This window comes from Pseudopodoces humilis, chromosome 3 (genome assembly GCF_049639895.1).
Source record: "Pseudopodoces humilis isolate 2021_Gansu_Grassland_sample_001 chromosome 3, ASM4963989v1, whole genome shotgun sequence".
NCBI lineage: Eukaryota > Metazoa > Chordata > Aves > Passeriformes > Paridae > Pseudopodoces > Pseudopodoces humilis.
This window is the reverse complement of record NC_142202.1, coordinates 20,512,201-20,535,545: the sequence shown is the minus strand read 5'-3', so window position 1 is coordinate 20,535,545 and position 23,345 is coordinate 20,512,201. Positions and strand designations below refer to the sequence as shown.

General features: G+C 37.8%; 1 protein-coding gene across 6 annotated transcripts in view; it reads left to right on the top strand.

Annotated features, from left to right (window-relative positions):
• Positions 1-23,345, top strand: part of KCNK2 (potassium two pore domain channel subfamily K member 2) — a 124,804-nt gene that overhangs the window by 49,347 nt on the left and 52,112 nt on the right. For all 6 annotated transcript variants that reach the window (XM_014252839.2, XM_088053785.1, XM_088053781.1 and 3 more), the window contains 2 exons: positions 104-414; positions 13,928-14,045. In XM_014252839.2, coding sequence (XP_014108314.1) covers positions 104-414; positions 13,928-14,045 — 429 coding nt within the window. The remainder of the gene's footprint in view (positions 1-103; positions 415-13,927; positions 14,046-23,345) is intronic.

Sequence of the window (23,345 nt, the reverse complement as noted above, 5' to 3'; positions counted from 1 at the left end):
TGCCAAGAGATTAATCAAATTCTGTTGCTTCTAAGTGGAATTCTTAAACTGCTGAATCTGAGTGGCACTGTAAACATTAACTTTCTTTTTGTATTTTTGCCAGTGGCGGCACCTGACTTGCTGGATCCCAAATCGGCCACTCAGAACTCCAAACCAAGATTATCATTTTCCACCAAGCCTACCGTGCTCGCTTCACGGGAGGAAAGCGATTCGGCCATTAATGTTATGAAATGGAAGACAGTCTCAACAATTTTTCTGGTGGTAGTCGTGTATTTAATAATTGGAGCAACAGTATTTAAAGCCCTGGAGCAGCCTCATGAGACCTCCCAGAGAACCACCATTGTGATTCAGAAGCAGACGTTTGTATCTCAGCATTCCTGTGTGAATGCAACAGAGCTTGATGAACTGATTCAGGTAATCCATACCAAACCCCTCATCACCTTGCCTTAGAGGAACAAATTATATATGGCAGTACTGCAGTGATAAGGGGCAAAACCTTTATAAGCAAAGCTCTGTATTGGCCGAGTGATGTAACAAGTGTTAAGACCAGAAGTTGAGCATTTGCATTTTCATGCAAAGCCTCATCGTTGAAAAACTATTGCTATTTTTAGGTCCAGTATGTTTGGTAGAGGGCCTTTTCACTGAAGCCTCCCATTATGCTAATTAAATGATTATTCATCAGCACTATATATAATTAATAGTTCACAAAGGAATTGGTATATTGATTGTGCTTTACAAGTTCTGTCAATATTTGAAGTGCCTAATTCTGAGGAAGAAGCTACACCATCCATTGCCTTAAAGGACTCCTAATTTACTGTGATTTTATCAAGCTAGCGTTCCTTCCAGCTGTATGTTTCTTTATATTGATTTTGTTTTAAGTACAGGAAAGTACCATGGACTTCCTACTTTGATCTTAAATCTCAATTTTCTCTTCTTAAAGGCACATCCACAAATGATGTACATTGGTGTGTTCCTACTAACATGACTTTACCCTTGCAGGTCACCTGCCTCAGAACCATGGGAGATATTTATTTGCAGTAGCACAGAACTAGATCTGGAGCCTTATAAATCAATCCCCTTCCAACTTAAATCTCATGTTCTTATGAATATCCAGTGGCACTGGAGGGAATAGCAGAGGGCTGCCAAATTACATAATTTCTGTGCATGGGACAATGAAATGGGAGACTGGAGTGAACAGTCATGAGTTGGCAAGGATTGACTCCTTCCATAATGGTGGCCATGGGGCTATCCAGCTCTACAGAGTCCAAGATGGGACAGGGAGAGCAGGAGAGGGTGTTGGGCACCCAGATTATGGCAAACAGGAATTCTGGATCATGCCAGATGCATGGGCAGAAAAGGTTTCTGGAAATGTTTTTTTGTCAGCAGGTATGTCTGGGAGTTTAGAAGTTGATTTTACCGCTCTAGTCCAATCAGCCTTGAGCATCAGCAAGGACATAGGAGTTTTCTTTTCAGTTTTAGATATAGAGTTCTGATGTGCTGACTTATTTTTATGGTATTTTTATGGTACTGAATTTTAAAGGTAAGCTGGGAAAATATCTTCGATTTTGTGATTTCTCCCCTGCCTTGTTGCTAAAATTTGTTCCAAAACTGCTACTCTTTAAATGCCTGTTAGACAGCTCCTCTCTCCACTAGTCCAACCAGGCATGCCTGAGGAGATGTTGCCGATAGCGATTTAGATGTGTAATAACTGTGTTCCAGTGGTTTGACCAGCAGAATGTGAGATAATCTTTCAGAGAAATATACAAGCACATTCTGATGAAAAATAACTCTTGTAGCTACTATAAATATCCTCCTATGAAATTTTTAGGTCAGATACTGTACTTGTGGAGATAAAAAAAGAAATTTTGAAGCAATATTATCTTACATCATCTGTGAGATGGACCTTAAGGCAAAAAACTGTTGAAGTTTGCTCTGGAGTACTTAGATATTTTAGCATTTATGATTCCCTGCCCAGAAGCACAGATTGATAATAAAAAACCACTTCATCAGCATTCAATGCCCATTTGATGTTCTGTGTAAAATAAACGAGTTTCATTACAACCATCAGAGCACAGATAACCATATCAGCATTAGCTTCCATCTCCACTAATGACCTTGCCACAACCAGAAAAACACAGGCGTGCGAAGCATGGGGAGGTGACACAGCGTCCCACAGCATGTGGATGAGAGACAATTGTGGGAAGAGTTCGCTCTGCGTGCTGTTGGGGTAAATGGAAAACTTAATTTGCCCTCGTTCCCTTCTGCTCCTCTGTAAAGAACACCACAATGTGGAGGGTAGGCGTGTGCTGTTACACTCCTCTCATAGGAGCAGAGCTGGGGCACAGGGAGCCTGTTTGGGTGCTTTGCTTCATGCAGAGTAAGTGTTAGTGAATGACATCAAGTTGTTTAAGGATTGGGAAATTCTGCTTGCCCAAAGTAAAATGGGAAAGGAATGGTAAAAGAGAATCTCAAATTCATTTTTCCAGGTCTAGGCTGTTATCTCACACATGGGGTCATATTTCTTCCCTAGTTGCCACTTTGTCACAAAAACTAAATTAGTGAAATACATTTTGTCTCCCTGGGACTATGTCTGGCTGCTATTACAATATAATGCAGTGTTTCTTTAGTTTTTGTTGAATGTCTGTATGAATAAAAATAAATAGTGCATGCAAGGAAAAAGTAAATGTTATTTCAGAATTCACTGAAAGCTATAAAACTGAATATTAATATGCATTAGAGTAGAAGGGCACTGGAATGATTAGTTTGTGTGAAGAAAATTACAGAGCTTACAGAACGTAATGTCTTCTTTAATCAAGTATTTACCTTGAGTCAAACTACAGTGAAATTCATTGCAACTTTTCTTTTTGAACTTCATGTTCTGGGAATCCAGATACTGGTTTGGCTCTTTCATGCTAGTCATTGTTCAAGGTGCTTGTCATACCAGGCTTTTTCAATCTTCACAAACTTCTGCTCTGTAATTTAATCCTTATTCTGAAGCAGGCTTGACTACCCTGAGACTGTCCACAGGCAGTACAATATGTAGTAGCTTATTCAGGTAAGCACAGCAGAGAGCCTGGTTGGAGAGCACAAATTCATCTAAAATAAAAGTACAAGTGGAATGACAGTCCAGTTTCCAGCACCCAGGAGCTATGGAGTTTCCAGCAGCTTGTCTAAAATCTTCCTTTTTTCACAAAGCTGTTTAAAACAGTGTTGTGTGTTTCTATAAATACACACAGGATAGGGATTTTTCCCTTCCTGACTTCTCTATCCTTATTTTATTTCACCAATCCCCAGAACTTCTTCTGGTACAACAATATATACTGTTGCCAGCTCTTCAGCAGGCACAGGTTTATTCCCTGGGTTTTGAATTCCTGAAACCTAGTATTGTCACACTGATTGTGTGTCTCCTCTGGGTGTATTAGGTGAGAATTATACTTTTATCGACACCATATATTTTATATAGATGTAAAATATAGGGCAACAGAGAGCTGCTATGCAGCCTAGAAAATGTGCAAAGGTAATGGAATAGAGTGCTTTGAGGATGGCAGTGAGGTAAATTCCGATGCCTCAGAAAAAGGACTTATGTTTTCCTCGTACCTTTGCAGCCCAGTCCAGCAGTGTTGTTTCTGTGCTGACAAAAAAAACCAAAAAAACGTGGTCTTCATGGCCTCTTCTGTCTCTGACTTCCATGGTCCAGTGTTGCAAGTCATTCAGCCTAAAGCACTTCAGTTACTTGTTGCCTCACTGTTGCAGAATATACCTGCAATAAACAACAGCAATGCATGACCCTGAGAGGTATATTCAGGTACCTAATTCCTTTGATATTTTGTGAGCACTTCCATTTAGCACCATATTAAAAATGTGCAGAAGTCATGCAGAGCATATCTGTACACCCAAAAGACCAGTTTCTCCAGGCAATTTCAACTCCTTTTGTTGTAGCCCAAAGCCAGCATTAACAACAGCATTAAGTAGCTCACTGTTCCCAGTGGTGCTGAGGTGGGCAGTGCACAGCACTCAGTGGTGGTATATCTAAATGTACAACTAGAGAAGTACCCCAGGAGGGAGGCTTGTGAAAGTTCAAACGCGACCTGGGTGAGTAATGAGAACACAACAGAGCAGCAAGCTGTGCAAGGTCTGATGTTAAACTTCACTTTTAAGAAGTTTCAGTTGGAAGGTCTTGCAAGGATCTCATTTATTAACAGATGAGAAAGCATTGGTTTGGTAAAGGTTATTTGTGATATCTAATACATTATAAAGCTGCAGAGTGGCCAGTTTCTTTCCTACAATTTCTTCTTTTGGAGAAGAACACTCTACAATTCATCATGAATGGTGTTTTTGTTTCTCTGTCTGTGCCTGCTCTCAACTTGGCTCTGCCATGCAATGCAAAGTAATTGTCAGGTGACAGAATAAAAGAGTAAATGTAGTTCAGACTGTGTGGATTTAATGAATGTGTGACAAAGTATATAAACCTGATCTTCATTTATACTAAAGATTTTTTATGTCTTGTGTCCAACAATTTTTCCCTCTCCACTGAGCTTTTTGTCGGTAGAAGCTGATAGAAACCTGGGAGTAATCCAGCTATGCACACAAATAAAAATGAGCATTAAAGAATGAAATAATTCTCTAACTGGAGCTCTTGTATCTAATTATTTCAATCTAATTCGAATTTTCTTTTAGTTTGTTGACTGTTTCCTATAGCAAGCTTGCCGCTAAGCATTTAAAATGTTAGAGACATCTTCCAAACTCAGATGCACAAAATGTATAGCCAAGAACTTGGAAAAATTTGCTGCTATATTTATGCACCTGTGCGTGGTAGCAAATGTAAAGAGACCTTGGGTTACACTGCTGATGTTGAGGTGGCACTCGTGTCCTCATGCAGTGCTGTGCAGCCACAGGATACTTGTGTCTCCATGACATCTCCTGAGGTCGTCTCTGGGAACGGGTGAGCCTGACTGAATTTGATATTTCAGCAATGTCATAAAATTGTCATTACTGTCATTTCATACACCTCATTCCCTCTAGAAGATCCTGAAGATCCTGTGGAGGAAATAAGGTGCATGAAAAAACAGTGAATTTGCTTTCTCCTTACCCAGAACTCATGTTATTCCTAGGACATAGGGGTCTGGCCAGTATTTAGAGTATTTTGTGCTGTGGGATGTCTTGGCAATTAGAAGCAACTGTTTGTCCCCCTGCCAAAGAAAAAGCTGATTAGACAAAAAAAAAAAAAAAAGCAGCTTTTTATGTAAATACCACCTAATTATATATTTCTCAGCAGTTACTTGTTCATGTTGACCTTTTTAAACCAAAATGGAAAAAAAATTCCTTTTAATATCCAAGCAAGTTGTTTAATGCATTATTTTTGCATACAAAAAAGGGAAATAAGAAAAAAATGCTTATTTTAAATATCTAGACAGTCCCAGAAATGTGTTGTGAATTATTATAATTATTTTAGTGAATTAATTCTGAAAATTACTAAAGCGTTTTCAAGTAAAGGTACAATGGAACATAAGTTAATAATAGTTAATGTCCTGTTCCTTTACCAGAAAGTTCCTTCAAATATATTTATTCTGAAACCCTAACAAGTGGAAAAAATACTCTTACACTAAAAAGCACAATCTTTTGATGTGTTCCAAGTGCTGTGTGTAGAAATTCTTGTCTTATAAAGCCTTCATTTTCAAATCTGAACAAGTTTTCAGGGTGTTGCACCAAGCTGTCTCAGCTGTAATACTTTTGTAGAGTTTTAAATCCAGCCCCTTTCAGGGTATGTGGCTTCTTCTGAAAACTGAATGCCCACAAAAATGTGCTTGCATTTAAAATAAACAAACAGACCAAAAGAATTAATGACCCACCAGGATTAGCTGAATTAATGTGGATCCCACAAGTCGATCTCTTTGGGTTCTGTGTGGGCTTGTGTCTAATGTGGGGAGAACAGCTCTCCGTGCAGGGGTCCAGAGTTGTGTGCCATTCCTGTTTTCATCTCACATTTGTGTCAGCTGCATTGCCCCTTTTCTTTCCATTCATCTCTTAGATTATGAATGAGACCAAAATAGGGATTTTTTTTTTAATCTCCCTTGAGGACAAATGCTTTTTTTTCCCTCTTTATCTCTCTCTTGAGGGAAGCCTGACATAATTATGAATGACATGGGAGCAGTGTTTCGTTCTTCAAACTGGCATCACCAGAAAGTCATCATGGCTTCTTATGTGATTAATTTCTTGTAAAAATATATAACTTTAAAGTATGTATTTGCTGTGGCTTCATTTTTATAGTTGAAGGTAGGTAACTACATTAAGCCACACCTCTACCAGTAACTGATTCTGTCTCCTTTAGAGGCTTCTTTACAATTTGCAGCCTTGTGCAGCCTTTGCTTTTGTAGCCACAAAAAAATATTTTTGCCTGAAAATAATTTTTCAGGTATATATTTAATTTTGATCAGGTAAGCTCCTTGAGCCCTGATTATGTAGAAAACTGTTAAAATAAAGAAGTGTAAATCCTTTCTCTCCAAGGGATTAGAAGGTATTTGACTATGCTGTATAATTTTTGTAGCTAGGAAAACACAGGGATGCAAAGGTCTTGTTTTCAGAAGAATACAAAATTTATTTAAACAAGATTAAAATTTATTAACTAAACCTATGAAACTTGAAGCAAATTTTATTAATTGTTTGAACCACAACATTTGCAGACATTTTCAGTTGTGTGAGCTGTATTTTACAGGTCCTCTAAGCAGGAAATTTTTGAGGTAGTTTGAATGTACCAGTTTACCCTAAATAGTTAACCCTAAATATTTTTAGTCTCTCCTTTTGAAATTCCTTCCAGACTCTGTAAAAGAAAGCAGGTCCTAGCCTGGAAGCAGCATTTATGCTTTGTAAAACTTAAAGCCTTGAAAAGATTGATAGATCAGCATAGAAGAAATTGAGGCTGCACTATATTTTATTTATTTATCTGAGGATCCAAAATACCATTGCATCCTTTTTTTTTAATGTGCCATCTGCATTTCAGTTATGAAGCTTATGACAAATTGCAAATATCAGTAGCAGAGCTGCCTGTCAATGTTTTTTTCAAAGCAATGAAAAAAGAAATTAAGGACTTTCAAAGGAGTTAAAACATGAGGCACAGGAGCTATAGTTTGAGTTGTTGGCCTGTGCATGTGCCTGCTCTTAGTAAGGTGTCTGTCCATCAGAGCACTTGGGCTTTATGTACTCTTAACTCTAAGTCCTGGCAGCTCTAACTTGTACAGTAATGTCCTGCGTCTCTTTTTCCTTTGCTGTGTCTGTGTCTCCTTTCTGCTTCACTCTGGTCAAGAATAAATGTGCAAATGCAGTTGTCTCCTTCCATAACCCCTCTCCCTCCAATTCTACCTGAATCCCCAGGTCAGAGAAATATTTATTAAATGAAAGATCTCTTTGAAAGACATTTGACCACACCCTTACCCAGACCTGTGCTCCACACAGACACCCACCTGCTGTGGTTGGGTCTCAATGGGTTGCAGAAGCCCTTGGACTGTGTGTACTCCTTGCTTAGGCTCCTGCTGTTCTCCCTCTTCTGGTTCTGTACTCAGCTCCTGGAAGGAGGGATTTTGTTTTTGCCAGACTTTCTCTTGCCTGGGAGCATTTCCTCCAGGGACAGGACAGTTCCCTTTTCTATAGTAATTTTCTACATAGCGGTTAAACCAAAAGGATTTTTTTAAAGTGGTTTTTATCCTTCATGGGCATTATTTTGGGGGAGAATAACAAATAAATTCTAACTGCCCTTTGTCACTTCTTTGTTCAAGCAGATTGGTCTCAAACTTTTTCTGTTGCTTCCGGTGCTGAGACCCGTAAAGATTACATTTCCTTCAGATGAACAGTTTTATGGACCTAGAACTTAGCTTAGGCTGATTGCATCTGAATGCCAGCTTTTGTCTTAGAAAGGGTGGCAGATATGACTCATTAGTAAGTCAGTTCTGCAGAACAGCTGTTTGCATAATTCTTCCAGTCTGTAATCTCAAGAAGCAAAGAAAAGCCTTCTTCCCTGAACGTGCATGTGTATATACACACATATATATGCGTGTATGTACATACAGAGAATTTATATACATAGAAACCCATGGAGTTTTTAATGCTTATTTAGAAATAGAAATGTTATTCATTGTGTTTTTGCATGTTTTTAGATTAAGTAGATTAAGTGAAAGACAGTGAAAAGAATCCTTCAGTTCTTCAGCATGTGGGGTACTAGTCTCCAGTGCAGAGCATACTCATATGTTGTACAAACTAAAAAGAAAAACAAGGAGTCACAGAATTATAATACAAATATTATTGCAATCTCTTTCAACATCAAGGCCAAAAACCATGTGTTTTGAGGCTGGAGAGTTGTTTGCTAAGTGTTAAAAGCATCCTGGTGTGCCTTTGAACTGAGAACTAGGATTTCCATTCCTTGTAAACCAAAGCTGAAATAAAAACACAGGACTTGTGCAGTAGCTGGGCCATATGAGGTGTATCTTTATACTGTAAAGGGAGAGTGCCCTTGTCAAATGGCAACAGAACTATAGCAGTGAAGGAAGAAATCCAGGCTGAGAAATGGTTTTCAGAAACTTTGAGGCACATCTGACTTTTTGACATCACTTGTCAAGTGACTGCCAGGAAGCACAAGATAACTCCTGACAAGCTGGGTAACGAAAGCAAACACACTGGATTTTATCAGAAGCATAATTTGAGGTGCTTCTATTTTAATCTTTCAGTAGAAGAGCTGAGAGTAATGAACTGTTGTGTTACATCACTTCATAGAAGTGAAGTGACTGGAAGATGGTACAAAAACATGTATTCAGAGCCTGGTGTGGAACAAGGAGATGAGCATTGGAGTGACTGGTTTGACACACACTTATTTCTGCCTGATTTCCGTGTGGGACAACAGTTGACTACCAGAGGCCAGCCTTCACACTTTATAAGCTCTCCTTATTTTCCTGTGTCTCTGCAGACCCCCTTAGTGGATATAGCTCTCTGGCCAGAAGGCTGGCTTTAGTCAGTCAATGCCATTGACTCCTTGCAGAGTCAGAGCACCAGAGGAATAAATCCCTGACCTAGAATAGTCTTCTGTTCTCAGAAAATGACTGTGCTGTTCAAAAGACTGTTTTCTCTCTTGTTTTGACAGAAGAAAAGTTACGGTATTCTATGTCTTACTCTGCAAAGCAAAGTTCAGCATGGCCTTTACAAAGGGATGCCTGCATGAAAACAGGAATAACACAAATCTGCACAATGTATTTCTAAATTATATAGGAAATGAAAAACTGACGTTGAATTAAAATGTGATTTGTGTTCTCATGCTCCTTTTCTCAGTGTTCTGATTTCAAGCAAAAAAATGTGTGGTGTGAAAGCGATGCTTATGTGCTTTTGGAACGCTGGTCATGCCTGGTTTATCCACTCTGGGCTCAATCATCTCTGCCTCTTTTTTCTGATACTCTACTAAAGCTTGTTCCCAAATGTTGCTGCAAAGCCAAGTAGTTGGGATGTGTGGGTGTAGTGCAAGTGAGGACTTGATCTGAGACACACTTCACGCCTATCCTAAGACGCAGTACAGAGGCAGCCTAAGAATTCACCTAACTCAAAAAATGGGAATTCTCTAAACATTTTTAAATATGTCAAAATTTTATGTCAATCCTCTTCACTATCTAAAAAAAAAAAAAAAAAAAAAAAAAAGGGGCCTGAATTTTTTTTCCACCATTATAAAGATAATTAAAGAAGAAAAACGTATTACTGTAAGTGTAATCATATACTATTATTTTTAAAATCATTGTGCATAGAGGCCTTGACTGGGTGCTGGGTGACTCACCCTCTGCTCAGTCCTTAGTCACCTCATATGAAACAAGTACTAGACAAAGACTCTGGAAGGTAAAACAAGTGAAAATAATCTGCATAATTTAAGAATTTAATCTGTCCACATCCCTGTTGTAATGCTGACCAATTATGTAGTGTTGAAACAAAACTTATTTTTGAACCAATTAATTTTGTATATGGAATAAAAAACTAGAAAAATTGCCACTGAGGAGGTCAGTTAACTTTAATACTGGAAAATAATTTCTATAAGGCAGGAAGTTCCCATGTTAAGATTGCACAAAGTGTTAAAAGGCTGCAACATACAATGACTGTACAGATTATAGAGCTTTCATGATTCTGCTTTTAGGTTCAAAATGCACAGTTACTGTCACTATTGTGTCAGTTAGGATAAGCCAAAGGTTTCTAGTAATGGGAGGGAGGGAAGGAGGGAGGGAGGCAGGCAGGCAGGAAGGAAGGCAGGCAGGAAGGCAAGAAGGAAGGAAGGAAGGCAGGCAGGAAGGCAGGAAGGCAGGAAGGAAGGAAGGAAGGAAGGAAGGAAGGAAGGAAGGAAGGAAGGAAGGGAGGAAGGAAGGAAGGAAGGAAGGAAGGAAGATGGATGTCAAACTCATGATGAATGAAGTTTGCTCTAGTAGTAAGGCACCAGTCAAAAAAGAGGCTGAAAGACCAAGAATTAAGGTGGCAGAGAACTGAATGTGATAGCTCTGACGGTGAATAAGAAGCCTATTAATTGAAGGCTAAGGCTGAGATCCTGGCCCTTAGTGAAGTCAGTGAAGCCTGAGTTTTTATTCTGGGCAAGAGAACTGTTAATATCCAATCCTCCAGGTAAATTTGTGCGGTGGATATAAGTCAGAAAGATGTTACCCCGATACTATTGCCCTGAAATGTGTGTTAGGAGTTATGCAATATATTATTTTCTTCTTAAATTTTTCTTGGAAATAGTCTTAGATGAGGATCTTCTTATGATTGTTGACCAGACAAGGAAGAGAAGTCATCCTCTGATCCAAAGAACTGAAAATGCAGTCACCCTTCCTGAAAAATCTGCAGGCAACATTCAAAGACTTTATAAGACAGTAAACCAGTAACCTTACCCACCTGTCATCCTTGTTAGTCAGGAAGACTCTTACAGATGACCCTAAAGGAATAAAATACAGCAGCTTTGTTGATATCTAATTTGGCTTCTCCCAAACACGGCCGTAGCCCAAGAGAAAGCATAACATTGTGTGTTTGGAAACGAGCCCAACAATGATGTGAAGGCATCATCTGGCCCTTTATGACTAAAACTATGCCTAAAACAATCAATACATTTACAAATGTGAATTAGTAAATGTAAAAAGAAAATACATGAGAAATACTGGCAATAAAAAAAACCCCTTATTTTAAAAATACTTATATGTGATATACAACAGATTTTTTTAAATAGGTGAATGTATTATTTAATAAGAAAGAGTCTTCCATTTGGAAAGAAATAGGAAGCGGAGTGGTCTGTAAGATCATTAATTTCTTGAAGGAGACAAATCAGAAATTGCAATTCAAGTGTTCCTCATAATATAAGGACTTAAAAAATTACTTTGAAGCACATACAAACTCTCAAAAGGGAAATACATTTTAAATGATCCACAAGTAATTTGCAGATCTTACTGCCAGAGAATGACTTGGCTTGCAAAATACAAGTGAGCTCCAAAAGTAGCTAGATAAATTAATGGCAAAGCAATTCACCCAAGCCAATCTGAACACCACGATGCAGATGCAGCCTCCTACTCAGAAAGTCCCTAAAGTGCGTAGTCAGAACTTAGGAGGCTGTACGAAAAGGAAGCATCTCTGAAAGCAACCCTGATTATTTTCCTGATTAGCAGTTGGATAAAATCAGAGACATAATAATAGCAGCTAATTGTCTTTTGTAGCCATCTGTTGTGCACTGGGCAGTTTTGGGTTAAATTGTATTTTTTTTTTCCAGGAAAAAGGTAGGTATGGTAGATGAAGCCAGGAGATGTGTAGCTGCAGTAGATCATTGAGCAGTTTAGACTGGAACGCCTTTCATATAAAAGGCCTTGAGGTACATATAGCTTAAAAAACATGCAGTGATGATAAAAGCCCTGAAAACATTTTGCATCTGGATTTGTATAAAACTTGGTCTTGCTGGACTGTCTAAACAGGTGCATTGCTGTGGGTAGTATCTTCATCCAGTACAAGAAACTGTAATGAAACAAGAATGGTTCAAAAAATTACATTGATCCAGTGCTATATCATATAATGTCCTCACTGGAGAGTGTGTTCCCATGTGCAGGTACCAGGACTTGTTCTTGGTCCCCTGAAATGTAGCAGCATTCAGTCTGTACTCAGTGGGCTCTGTATAACGCAGCACACTGTTTTGCACTTCCTTGTAATTCAAAGGAATATCTGTGTTGTGTACATTATAAAATCAATTCAATGGATGGTTTTTACACATCTTAGTCTGATGTGTCCCTTCCTACACTGATGGAAAGACCTGTCAGTATGAGCTGTATTTGCTCCTGCCAAGTTGTACATCATGTACAAATGCAGAAGATTAATCCTTCCAACACAAAGGGAAATTAAACTCTATTCCCCCTTATTTTCTTTCCCCATCTTTTCTCCTTCCTCAGTAGGTTTGAAAATACTACTTCTTTGATGTCTGCCATTCTGCTGTTTAAAAAAACAAAAACAAAAACCTAAAAAAGGAAGTTAAAATGAAAGCAGTTAAAAGTTTGTGTAAAGATACCCCAGTTGGCTTTGTTGACAACCCTGGATGGTGGAAATGGCTTAGGCTTGGCAGCAAAATCCCTGTGGCTGCAGAGGTGCAGCGGTGAACTTCAAAATGGTTACTTTGTGCATCTGAGCTTTGAAAATTGCAACCTGGAAACGTTGGATTTAACCTGGATTTAATGTTGGATTTCAGTCCCATAATAAAAAATAGGTGTTCTAGTTAAACCCACATTGTTACTTCATAGTCTCTGTCCAGATCAAGTGACTTCTGCAGGCACTGTTTAGTAACAGAAATGTTTTAATTTCCATATTATCAATGTATTTTGGGACTGAAAAAATTATTACTACTGTACAACACTGTTCCTCTGCAACAGACTTCCGAAATTGAAGATGGTTCTAGTCTGTCCTATCGCTAAATGTATTTATGTATCTAATTATTTTTGTACATTTTGCCAAGCTGGAACTACTAATTAGTTAAAATGCTCATTTTTACTTTGTGGTACTGCTTCCTCTGTTTTTCTTTTGTTAGACACCAATTATTATAAGTAGCATGATTAGAAATAACTCCTGTTTTAAAGTTTCAGAATGAAATGAAAACCTGTATTCTTTAAAATATTTATTGCAAGTTTAAAAATACTTTAACTCAAATACCAGTATATATATGCAACTGTGATATAACAAAACAGGAATATAGTTTGTAATAAGAATTTACAGTAGTTGATGCTGCTGAAAAAGGAAAAGTTTCCTATTTCTTGAGACTATGAAAATGTCACTAGTGGCAAGCTTGTTAACTTTATTTGCTAGAACTGAATTTTTCAAGGACAGCATTTCTGAAGTATATAGTTGTATAGATATACATGTTTGATATTTGGTTGAATTTTTTGTTGCTATAGTGAAAGTTTTATAATTGTATGTGTAATCACTTTAATTATTGAATTGTCTGTTATATAAAAGTGTTTTCTTTATTTGGAATCAATTTGATATAGAACAATGTATGGGCATTTTTTCTCAAAGAAGTCCATTTGATTGCCTAACATAACACAGGAACATTGTGGGAAACTCTCATTATAAATTTTGTCTAATGCATGTTTTTCTTCACCAAATAGTTGCAGCAGTAAAAATAATCGTGTTTGCCTTCTGACTAAAATAGTTATATCACAGATATTGTGGATTTTGCATTCTCCCTAATGGTCTGGACTTTACAGCTCTTCTGAATTGCCTGGAGTGGCTGCTGAAGAATAAATTGTAGCCTGGTTGAGTGATATAACTCAAGCAAAGCAACAAAGATCCTTTTCTGGTTTAGTGCTTGGATCAAATAAGTGATTTAATCAATTTATCTTATAATATATATGAATACAATTGTTTCATGAATATTGACAAAATCTTTTTAAACTTGCAGCAAGTAGTGGCAGCAATAAATGCAGGAATCATACCTATAGGAAACACATCTGCTCAGATCAGTCACTGGGACTTGGGAAGTTCCTTCTTCTTTGCTGGCACTGTTATTACCACCATAGGTAGGACACAGCTTATTATCTTTTTATAGTCAATGAGCTGAAACTCTTTTGATTTCCAGTATGTGTATATATCTGTTAATGGTAAATCTTCCAAATCTTCTGTTTTAAGTAGAGAGTTATTTTCTAGCTGCAGGGCCAGAAATAATAGCTGTCTGTAAAGGAGCCCTAGCTGAGTGATTTTTCTATAGAAAAAAAATGTTGCTGTACATTTCTCTCAGGTGACTGGAAGAGGTTGTGGAAATATTTTCTGGGGAGAATTTGGTCAACTGTACAATCACAACTGTTAAATAGGGCATGATTTAAAGAACATGTGCATTAAACCATGACTGAGTTGTATGGAATTTAAAGCCTGTGTTCTCCCATTCAGTGCTGTTATTTTATCTTAATTCTGAAAGAGTCACTATCCCTCTGAGCAGGTGTAAAAAGAAACAGCGTTAGGTATTTCAATTTCTTCCCTTTGACTACAATATTGCACACATGGTATGGAGTTAAAAATTTAATGTAGCTCATAGCTCACAAAAGGACATTAACAAAGATAGATGGAAATTTGAAGATGAAATAATGAGAAAAAAGTATTGAGAGTAGTATATAAGGAATTGTAGCATCTTTGCAATAATTACCACTACATAATATTTATATGTATATTGTGATGGGAAAGGATGTTCTTTTCAAGTATTGTCTGGGCCCTTTTTCTTTCTTTATGTAGAAGTGCATAAGTACCATATTTTTTGTGAGTTTGAGTGTAAACATGTCTACATTTATATGTATAAATATTGTGCCTATGTGATATTTTTCCACATCTAGAGTAACTGAAACACAGGTGTAGTGAAACGGAGAAATTCTTTCCTGCTTGATTTGTAGCAAACTTACTGATTTTATAGTAGTACCTCATCATGGTGATAAAAGCCCTCAAGTATTGAAAAATCTAATAAAAATTAAGGGTTATAACCAAAAAAACCCCAAGAACTTTGAAAGGATAGCTTTGTGATCAGTCTTAACGTTATCCTCTTTGGACAGCACTCGACTTTATGTTGTAAGCATCCATGGTCCTACAGAAAGGGCATAATAGTTGCTTTACCTTTTAATAAGGATAAAAGCTACCATATGAGAAGTGTTCAAGGAATTAAAAGTTTAAAAATTATTTTAAAGCAGTGGATCATTTTGTCTCACCATCTTTTTTCCAGCTAAAACTAAGGCTTTTCTAAATCATAGTGTTTTCTGATTTAATTTACTGACCTGATTCTACTAAGCCATGTGTGAGTCCAGCTTAGAAGAGAGCAGGGATCTGCAAAGGCATCCAGGCCTTTGATCCACTGCTCCCAAGAGGCAAGATAACTCAATAGGAAATACATTTGAAAATTAATATTTCAATTCAAAGTCATTTCTGCAAACCAGAGTTGTCACAAGCAGGTCAAACTAGGCAACAGTAAATATTTGTTTCAGGTTTTATGATAGCCTGAGAAAAAAATGGACAACAAAAGTCTTCCATAAAATATTTTGGCTTTGGAGTGACTGGGTTTCTTTCATCATGGACCCTTTCTGATGGGAAGCTCACAGCCAGCTGCACTTCTAAGCTTTTCTCAGGATCCAAGGAAAGCAAATTTATATGGAAGCTGTAGCATGGTTGGTGCTGTCTCAATGCTGTGAACCACTTCTTCCATGGCTGACAGGGCTTGTGGTGTGACAGAAGGTGATGCTGTGGTGAAAAGCATGTGGAAAAGTGAATTATCTGGGAAAATGCTGGTGAGCAGAGCAGCTGGGAGTGCTTTCCCTTAATCTTTGTGTTATTATGTGCCAGCAAGTGATTTTTTGTTCAGAACAGTACCTTTTCGTATATGAGTAACTTTTTGAAAATAGAGCCATTCCTTCCAGTTAGAGAGCAAAGGGTATTATAATAACTCAGTTTCTCAAGAGAGTCAAAATGTGGTTTATGAACATCTTCAGAGAGCTGCCATGGGTTTCAGACAAACGCCACAGATATTCTCTGTGGACAAAGACAGGACCTTATAAATTCATAGAACAACTTTATAGAAATAATTTGTAAATGTGTTTTGATAAATATGAATAAAATTTGTAAAGATTATGGCCTTTAGTCTGTATACCTTAAGAAGTACTTGCAGATGAGAAAAGGGATTACTACCATTTAGAGACAATGATAGCTTTCCAGTGTTGCAGCAGATTTTGTAGCTTTCCAAACCACTTATTACTCTAATTTTACCATGTCACTTAGCCCACACTCTTCCTGGTGATATCTAAGATTTTAAGACATTCAAATGGAACCAGTAGTCTATGAATAGAATTTCTCAAACCTTCCTTTAATGAAAGCAAAGCTTTTCTTTATTGCCAGTAGCACTTGCATCCCACAAATACTTGGTTTCTGGGGAGAGAGGATAATAAATAAAGCCTTTAGCATCTGCCTAAGCAATAAATTATTGTTTTGCAGTTACTGTTCTTCTTGTATCCCAGTAGTGTTGAACACTGACATGAAAAATATTGACTGTCTGTTCTGGTGTCTGCTGACAGCAGACTAGAACCATCTTCTGGATCTCCTTTAGGTTTCTGAAAGGCCCCCTGATGGTGTCATTATGTCCATAGAGTTCCAAAGCCAGCTCACAAGAACAGAGGCAACACTTCAGAAAACATGGCTTAGTATTTATGTAACATTTTTTGAAGTATGTTATAATCCTTCATGTGACTCAATAAATGTTACAGTGCATAGTATAAAATTAGCAAGATCAGTTTGAATAGAATATGATGTGATACTGCTACTAGATTGTCACCCTGAAAACTAAGCCTTCTGATCTTGTTTTCATAGTTTTAGTTACTTTCCCAGGAAAATAACTGTAAACATAAGTGCTTACACATTCCTTCTAAGAAACGTCTTTGATGGACATTTTGCATGACCAGTGTGCTTGGGAAGGTAGTAACTTAATTATCCAATGCCTGGTCATTGTCAAGAATCTATAAATACTGGAGTCAGAAAATAAAGTTACTTCTCCTGTCATACCACTGAGATGTATTCATGTGAATCATTCCATGTCCTTTAGGGACACTAGGCCTTTTCTAAAAAAGTGTATTTAGTTGAGAGTCATAATCAGTTTCACAAACCTTTCTTTAGAACAGGTCCTTGGTTTTAGCTTTGCCTTTACTACTGTGTTACAGCACAGAAGTTTTTTCAGGAAGGGTTATAGTTTTGACTGGCTTAGTTAGGTGTTCTTGGTTGTGAATATGTTTCCAGAACAAATATAACTCATCTCAACAAAGAGATGTGAAATTACATGATTATTAGTCTGTGCATATGGAATGGTTTCAGACAGTCTCTTAGAGGGAAAAGGGTAGCAGAGGGAAATAGGAATATGAAATTATCTATGAAAAATATTGTTGCATTGTTCCCTGGGATACTGTGCATGCTGCAAAGTACAAAGGAACCTCTTTTTGTCTAGCTGAAAATGTCATTATCCAGTCAGTCCTGCTCTAAGACCACATGACCAAAGAAAAGAAAAAAGAGTGCTGAGGTGAAAAGGAAGAAAAATGGTAACTTAATCATAAAGCTGGAGGTAGTGCTGAGGAGGGGAAAATAACTTTAATGTCTCCTCTTTTTATTCTGAGAGCTCATTTCTGGCACTGTGCATGGTTTGTAACCTCTGGATCAATAGGTAGCTGAACTCAGAAATGGCCAAACAGACACAACCTGTACACACCCCAATTTCCCCCAGATTTATGTTTTGGAGTGGGGAAAGTTTTGTACGGGCTGCAGGGTAAAGAAGCAGACCTGTGAAGATTTGAAGCCTGAGACCTGTGTCTAGAAAAATGAAAAAACAAAGAAGACATGCCAAGGCCTTGAGCTCAGCAAGTTGTTTTCCCAAATGTCTGGTGTCTCAGCACATAAAAAATGGAGTGTCCTCTGTAATACAAGAAACTGCATGGTGAGAACCTCTACTAGCCTGCTATGAGTCTTCATCTAAAAGAGCCGCATTATTTCCACTCTCATTCCAGCCAGTCTGTAATGATTTTTTCAGTCTGTAATTATTTTTTCAAGCTCTGCAAGGTAGACATATGGGAAGAGTGTTTTATTCAGCCTCCTGGAAGATGGAGTGTCTTGGATGGCAGTTGAGAGCACGGTGGCAGTGCCAGCAACCTCGCTGGTAGCTGTGGTTTGCCAGAGTGCATCCTTTCAAACAGAGCTCCTGTAATGCATTACAGGAGGATGCAGCCCCATTGATGTCCAAACCCAGCAGTTGCTAAAAACTGGGTCCAAAAAATCCAAAAAGGAAGAACATATCATTTATTTTTGTCCTTTTCTACTTTTGTTGCCACCAGCTCTTGGCTTTCAAACCCAACATCTCATGTTCACTGTAAACTGAACCTCTTGAGAAGCTCATTCATGACTAAAGTCTTTAATCTAGGATCATGCAGCTAGCTATGAGAATATGGGGTTTTGGGGTCCAAAAGCACAGCAATCATTATTAAAGTGTGCAGAGGAATGTGAATACAAAAAAAACCAAAACAACAAAACAAAAAATACTCCAAAAAACCCCAAAACAAAACAAAACAAAACAAAACAAATAAACCCAGCAACACTCCACCCCCCGCCCCCCCCCCCAAAAAAAACCAAACAAACCTACAACAAAAAAATATAAAAAGAAAAAGCATTTGTAAATGTTTAAACTTTAGGGAACAGATCCAAATAGCAAGCAGCTAAGATACTGAAAAATAGATTTATGTTTTTGACTAGAAATTTCAACCTGATTTGTCATTTTTAAAGCTGCAATTAGTTATGTAGCTTCAAATGCAATTTCACTATAAGGAATAATTCCTTCTGTCATTTTCCCACTAGTTGGACACAAGGTTTGCATGTGAAGACAGGGTCTTTTAGAAAGTCTTATTACATTGCTTGTTGACTTGGAACAATAATAAAATCCTGCTGCTAAAACTGTCCTTTCTGGCACCATTCCACTGCATTTTTAAAATACAAGGTAATAGAATAATGTGCTGACAACTAAAATACACAAAACACTTTTGACGTTACAAAAAGACAAATATTGTTCATAATGAGATATTGCCTATTATGTCAGATAATCATAGAGCTAAAAATGTGCAAGTGACATTGAAAAAATTGTTCTCCTAGTTCAGAAAAGTAAGAAACATCACATGCTTATCTTAGAATATGTTACTTTTTAAATTTATTTGTTCCACCAAGGAAGAAACAAGGATTTTGAGGATGAGCATAAAAGTTTTAGTTTGAAAGATTGCGGCTTAGCAGAGAGTAAGTACTTGGATTTCTGTTTATGTATTTGTAAGGGAAGAGAGAAGAAACAAGCAAAAGAAAGTGAAGTGCAAATGCTGAGGTGATTGAAGAGGGGATTGGGGAAAAACTGAAATTAAAAAAAAACAACATAGAATACATTTGCCTGAAAAATATTCTGATATGTGACTTTTCTCCATCGTATCAGTAATTATGCATTTGTGTCCATTACTTAAATGAACTTCAATCTTGGTGGACATCAGAGTATAGTGCTTCCAAGGACCAGTTTCTTTCAGGGTTCCTCTACTAAAAATAATCTTCATCAAGGCAAGATCGAGGATCTCAGCCTCTACTGATAGTCTGGCTGCACATGTCCAGACTCTATAGAGTTTCTTGCAGGAGTGTGTGTGTGGCAAGGCTGAGTATAACCAGCTGATAAGACCAGCTGCAGAGCAATGCAGGAAAAAAAGTGGTTAAAATTTATGGTCTGTGAAAATGTGGTAGTAAGAGACATGCTACAGAGGTCACTGGGGAATGAAGTGGAACTGCGCCTTCCATCTCTTGCTCTGCAGAAGACCCCACTGAAAACTCCTGCTGCTCTCCTGAGAGTCACATTGAGTCTCAAAGTGTGTTAAACATGTATGTCATCTGATGTCAACAGAAAGAATTTTTAGTTTAAAAAGAAAATCCCCCTGAGATTTCTTCAGAACTCAGTCTTTCCTCCAAGTTAGTGTTGTGCTTTCCTTCCCGTCCCTGTGCTGCTGTCCTTAATAGTTGTTGGAACAAAATTAGGTTTTAAGTCTCTATTTGCTCCATTCTAATTTATTTCCTTTGCTTCTTTTGTTGTACTTTTGAAAAAGTGTCTGAATTTGACCCAGTTATTGGCTGTTGACAAAGAGTGCTTCAATTGTGCTCTGGAGACACCTGTCCGGATTTGGCAACACAATTCTCCAAATATTTCATCTGAACTGAGCATACTCTCTCCCAGGGCAGTAGTGACTAAACAAGATTTCCTCTCTAATTATTTCTCCCAGGAAGAGTGAGTTAAAAGTGTATTACCACTATGCCCTCAATTTTCTCCTGCATTTGCTCAGGCAGTGGGAAAGAGGGCTTATCTGACTTGAATGCCGAAGAAATAATACTTGGACTGTACAAGATACAGGAGCAATAATTAGGATAAGACCGCTGAGAGCCAGGGAACCTGGGACAGTGGTGGAGGAAGGATGATGGTGAAGAGCTGAAAGGAAATTATATTAGATGAAGAGCTCAGTTAGAGATACTGAGGGCTTGTATATCAAAAAAATTGAATTAAATTGAATGAGCAAATTACAGAAAAAAATTAAGCCTCACTGACCAAAATGATTGAGACTAAGAAAATACTCAACAATGCCAAGGGTAGCTATGAAATTGAAAAAGTGAAAATTTATGGGATGATCCACAGCTTTAATTATACAGAGAAGCGATTTTTTTTTTTTTTCCTACCAGCTTTGGTTTGATACGCAGGAATCTGATGTGCAGGCGTACAGTAAATTGCAATCTCTTGCATCTTCTGTGGGCCATATTCAGGGTCTGATATTTCTGGGGATATTGTTACTCTAAGTTATCAGCTATATTAGAACAGGTTAAGGTGATGTAGCCTCTTAATTGTCTGTGAATGTACAAGGGAGTGTTTTTTTCTCTCTGGTAAGTTCTGAATTTTGGACAAGAAATTTGGCACTGGATGGTAAGAAGGGATGCTGTCTCTTTAGGGAAGATGGTGGCATCAGTGACATTTTATATCTTTTTTGCCCTGATCTTTCTTTTTACACATTTTTATTTAAGAATTTAGATTCAGAGCTCTGCCAACTACTTACTTTGCTTGTAACACTCAGTTTCTGACTACATTTATGTTCTGGAATATTTTTTCTGACCACCTGGAATGTTCTTCTACACTGATGTGACTTCATTAAAATTGGTTTTTCATAAAAAAGCCTTTTAAATGTCTTTGATAAGCTTCCTGCTAGGCAGCACTGACAATTTTGTTTTGGTGTGGTGTCTATTTATTGCTGGATCTCGCAAAGCAAGAAGGAAGATGTACCATTTTTGCAGTTTGATGTACTTGCAGCTTTTGAGCTTTTATCTTACTTTTTTTTCTCAAAACCTGAAAATAGTTGTGTTAAAACAAATTGTCAGGCTTGCAGCTTTCCATCACTCCATTACCTTTGGTAATTTCCTAAATTTCCTAAACAACAGACTATGCTTAAAACAGTTCTGCTTGGAACTTCAAGTCGTGCTGTGGAGTGAAAATGTCAATTTGTCAGTTGTGACAGTCCCCGATTTACACTGCAAATGAACAGTGAAGTTTTCACAGCTTACTCTGTTAGTGCCAGTGTGCTAATGAAACTGAATTTTGTTTTTTTTTATTCAGATTTCTCATCACTGGCTGATCCTGATCATGTCCATTTCTATTCCCAGGTTACAAAAGCTTGTTGGTATCAATAAAGGCAAGGATGAGAGGAGGAATTGCCAGTAGGGTTACACTGGGTACAGAATGCTAGGATGAATGGAATTATTTCCTGCTCTCTTTTTGTTTATTTTTGTAATTGGATAAGGAGTGATGCAACCAACCATGAGAACCTCAAATCCTATAAGCAAACAGAGGCACAGGATTTTGGAAAACATTGAAAAAAGTGAATGTTTTGTGCTTTGCTTCTACATCGGGGTCACTGAGTGGGTAAGGTTTAAAGGCCAAAATAAAAGCACCTGTTCACAGTGTGTATCCCCTCAGGATGCTCTGTTGGTAAGTTTTGACCATGTTAAGCTGTTTACCTTTGTGTGTTGCTTTATTCACAGCTGTTTCCAGTTTGTTTAGTTGAGCTGCTAAGCAGAAGCAGCTTTTAAAGAGGCAAAAGCAGCTATAATCTATCACAGATTTTTTGTTTGTCTGTTTGTTTGTTTGTTTGTTTCTGTGGAGTTCTTTCTTTTTGTATTTTTGGGTGGGGACCCTCGATACAAGACTAGCATGGGGGCATATAACCTCTTTTGAAAGTAAAGCTCACTATCAGCTGGAATTTCTGCCTACTGATCACTGTAGAAAGTAGGCACTTTTTAGGTACTTCTAGCATGAGTTCTGAATGTTGAGAAGGTTTTGTAGATCTGGCTGAATATCATGTGTTTTTTATACCAGGTAAGCACCTGCCTAATATAAACCACACTCTGTTCACCTATCATGTTAATCTGAGTGTAGGATAAGGTATCTTATTTATCTCCCTGGGAATTAAGATCTGAAAAAGGTTGCTTGTGTTGTATTGAGGTTTTGGTTGATGTACATCATCTGCACAGTTCCCCAGTGCCAGGAATGCCCCTTGGCATTCTGGCTGGTCGGAGCAGGGCAGGCACAAGTGCTCATGGGACATAGCTGGGCCTGGATATTCCAGTGGTGTGCTGAATTTGGGCTAGGATCTCCTTAAGAAAGGGGTCAGTTAGCCTAGGTCGACCCTTTACTCCATATTCCCCCAAGTGTTTCTATGCAAACTTGGCCTAGGTAGACTCCTTGCCCCATATTCACCCCAATGTTTTCGTGCAAACTTGGCTGTACCATTCCCGGTGCTGGTCTGGATTACCAGTTGATTCTATTGCAATGATACCAGAAAGAGAACCTTTTTTTCCTCCAAAGATTATAGAAGGGATGTAGTACTGATAGCCTAAAAGACCTTAAAGATTTCTTGAAGTGAACTGCCACTAGTATAAAATCTACTGCCTTGTGCCAGCAGCATTATGGAGTAAAATATCATTCAAGTATCACTACAGCAAATGGGGATATCCATTAGCATTTTATGAAAGTGTTTCCTTTTTATACAATGAGAGCTCTCTATATTTTATAGATTTCTCATTACTGCCAGCAGCTTGATTCCATTAAAAAAAAGGGCCCTGAAATCCAGAAGGGAAGCTGGGTAGAAATACAGGCAAAGGGGAAATTAACAAAATACATTAACTTTTTTCAGTGATTTTTGTCAGTGTTGAATCCTCTTGTGCTTTGAAGAATCTCACCCTCTGGTGTCATCCTTTTGCAAGAG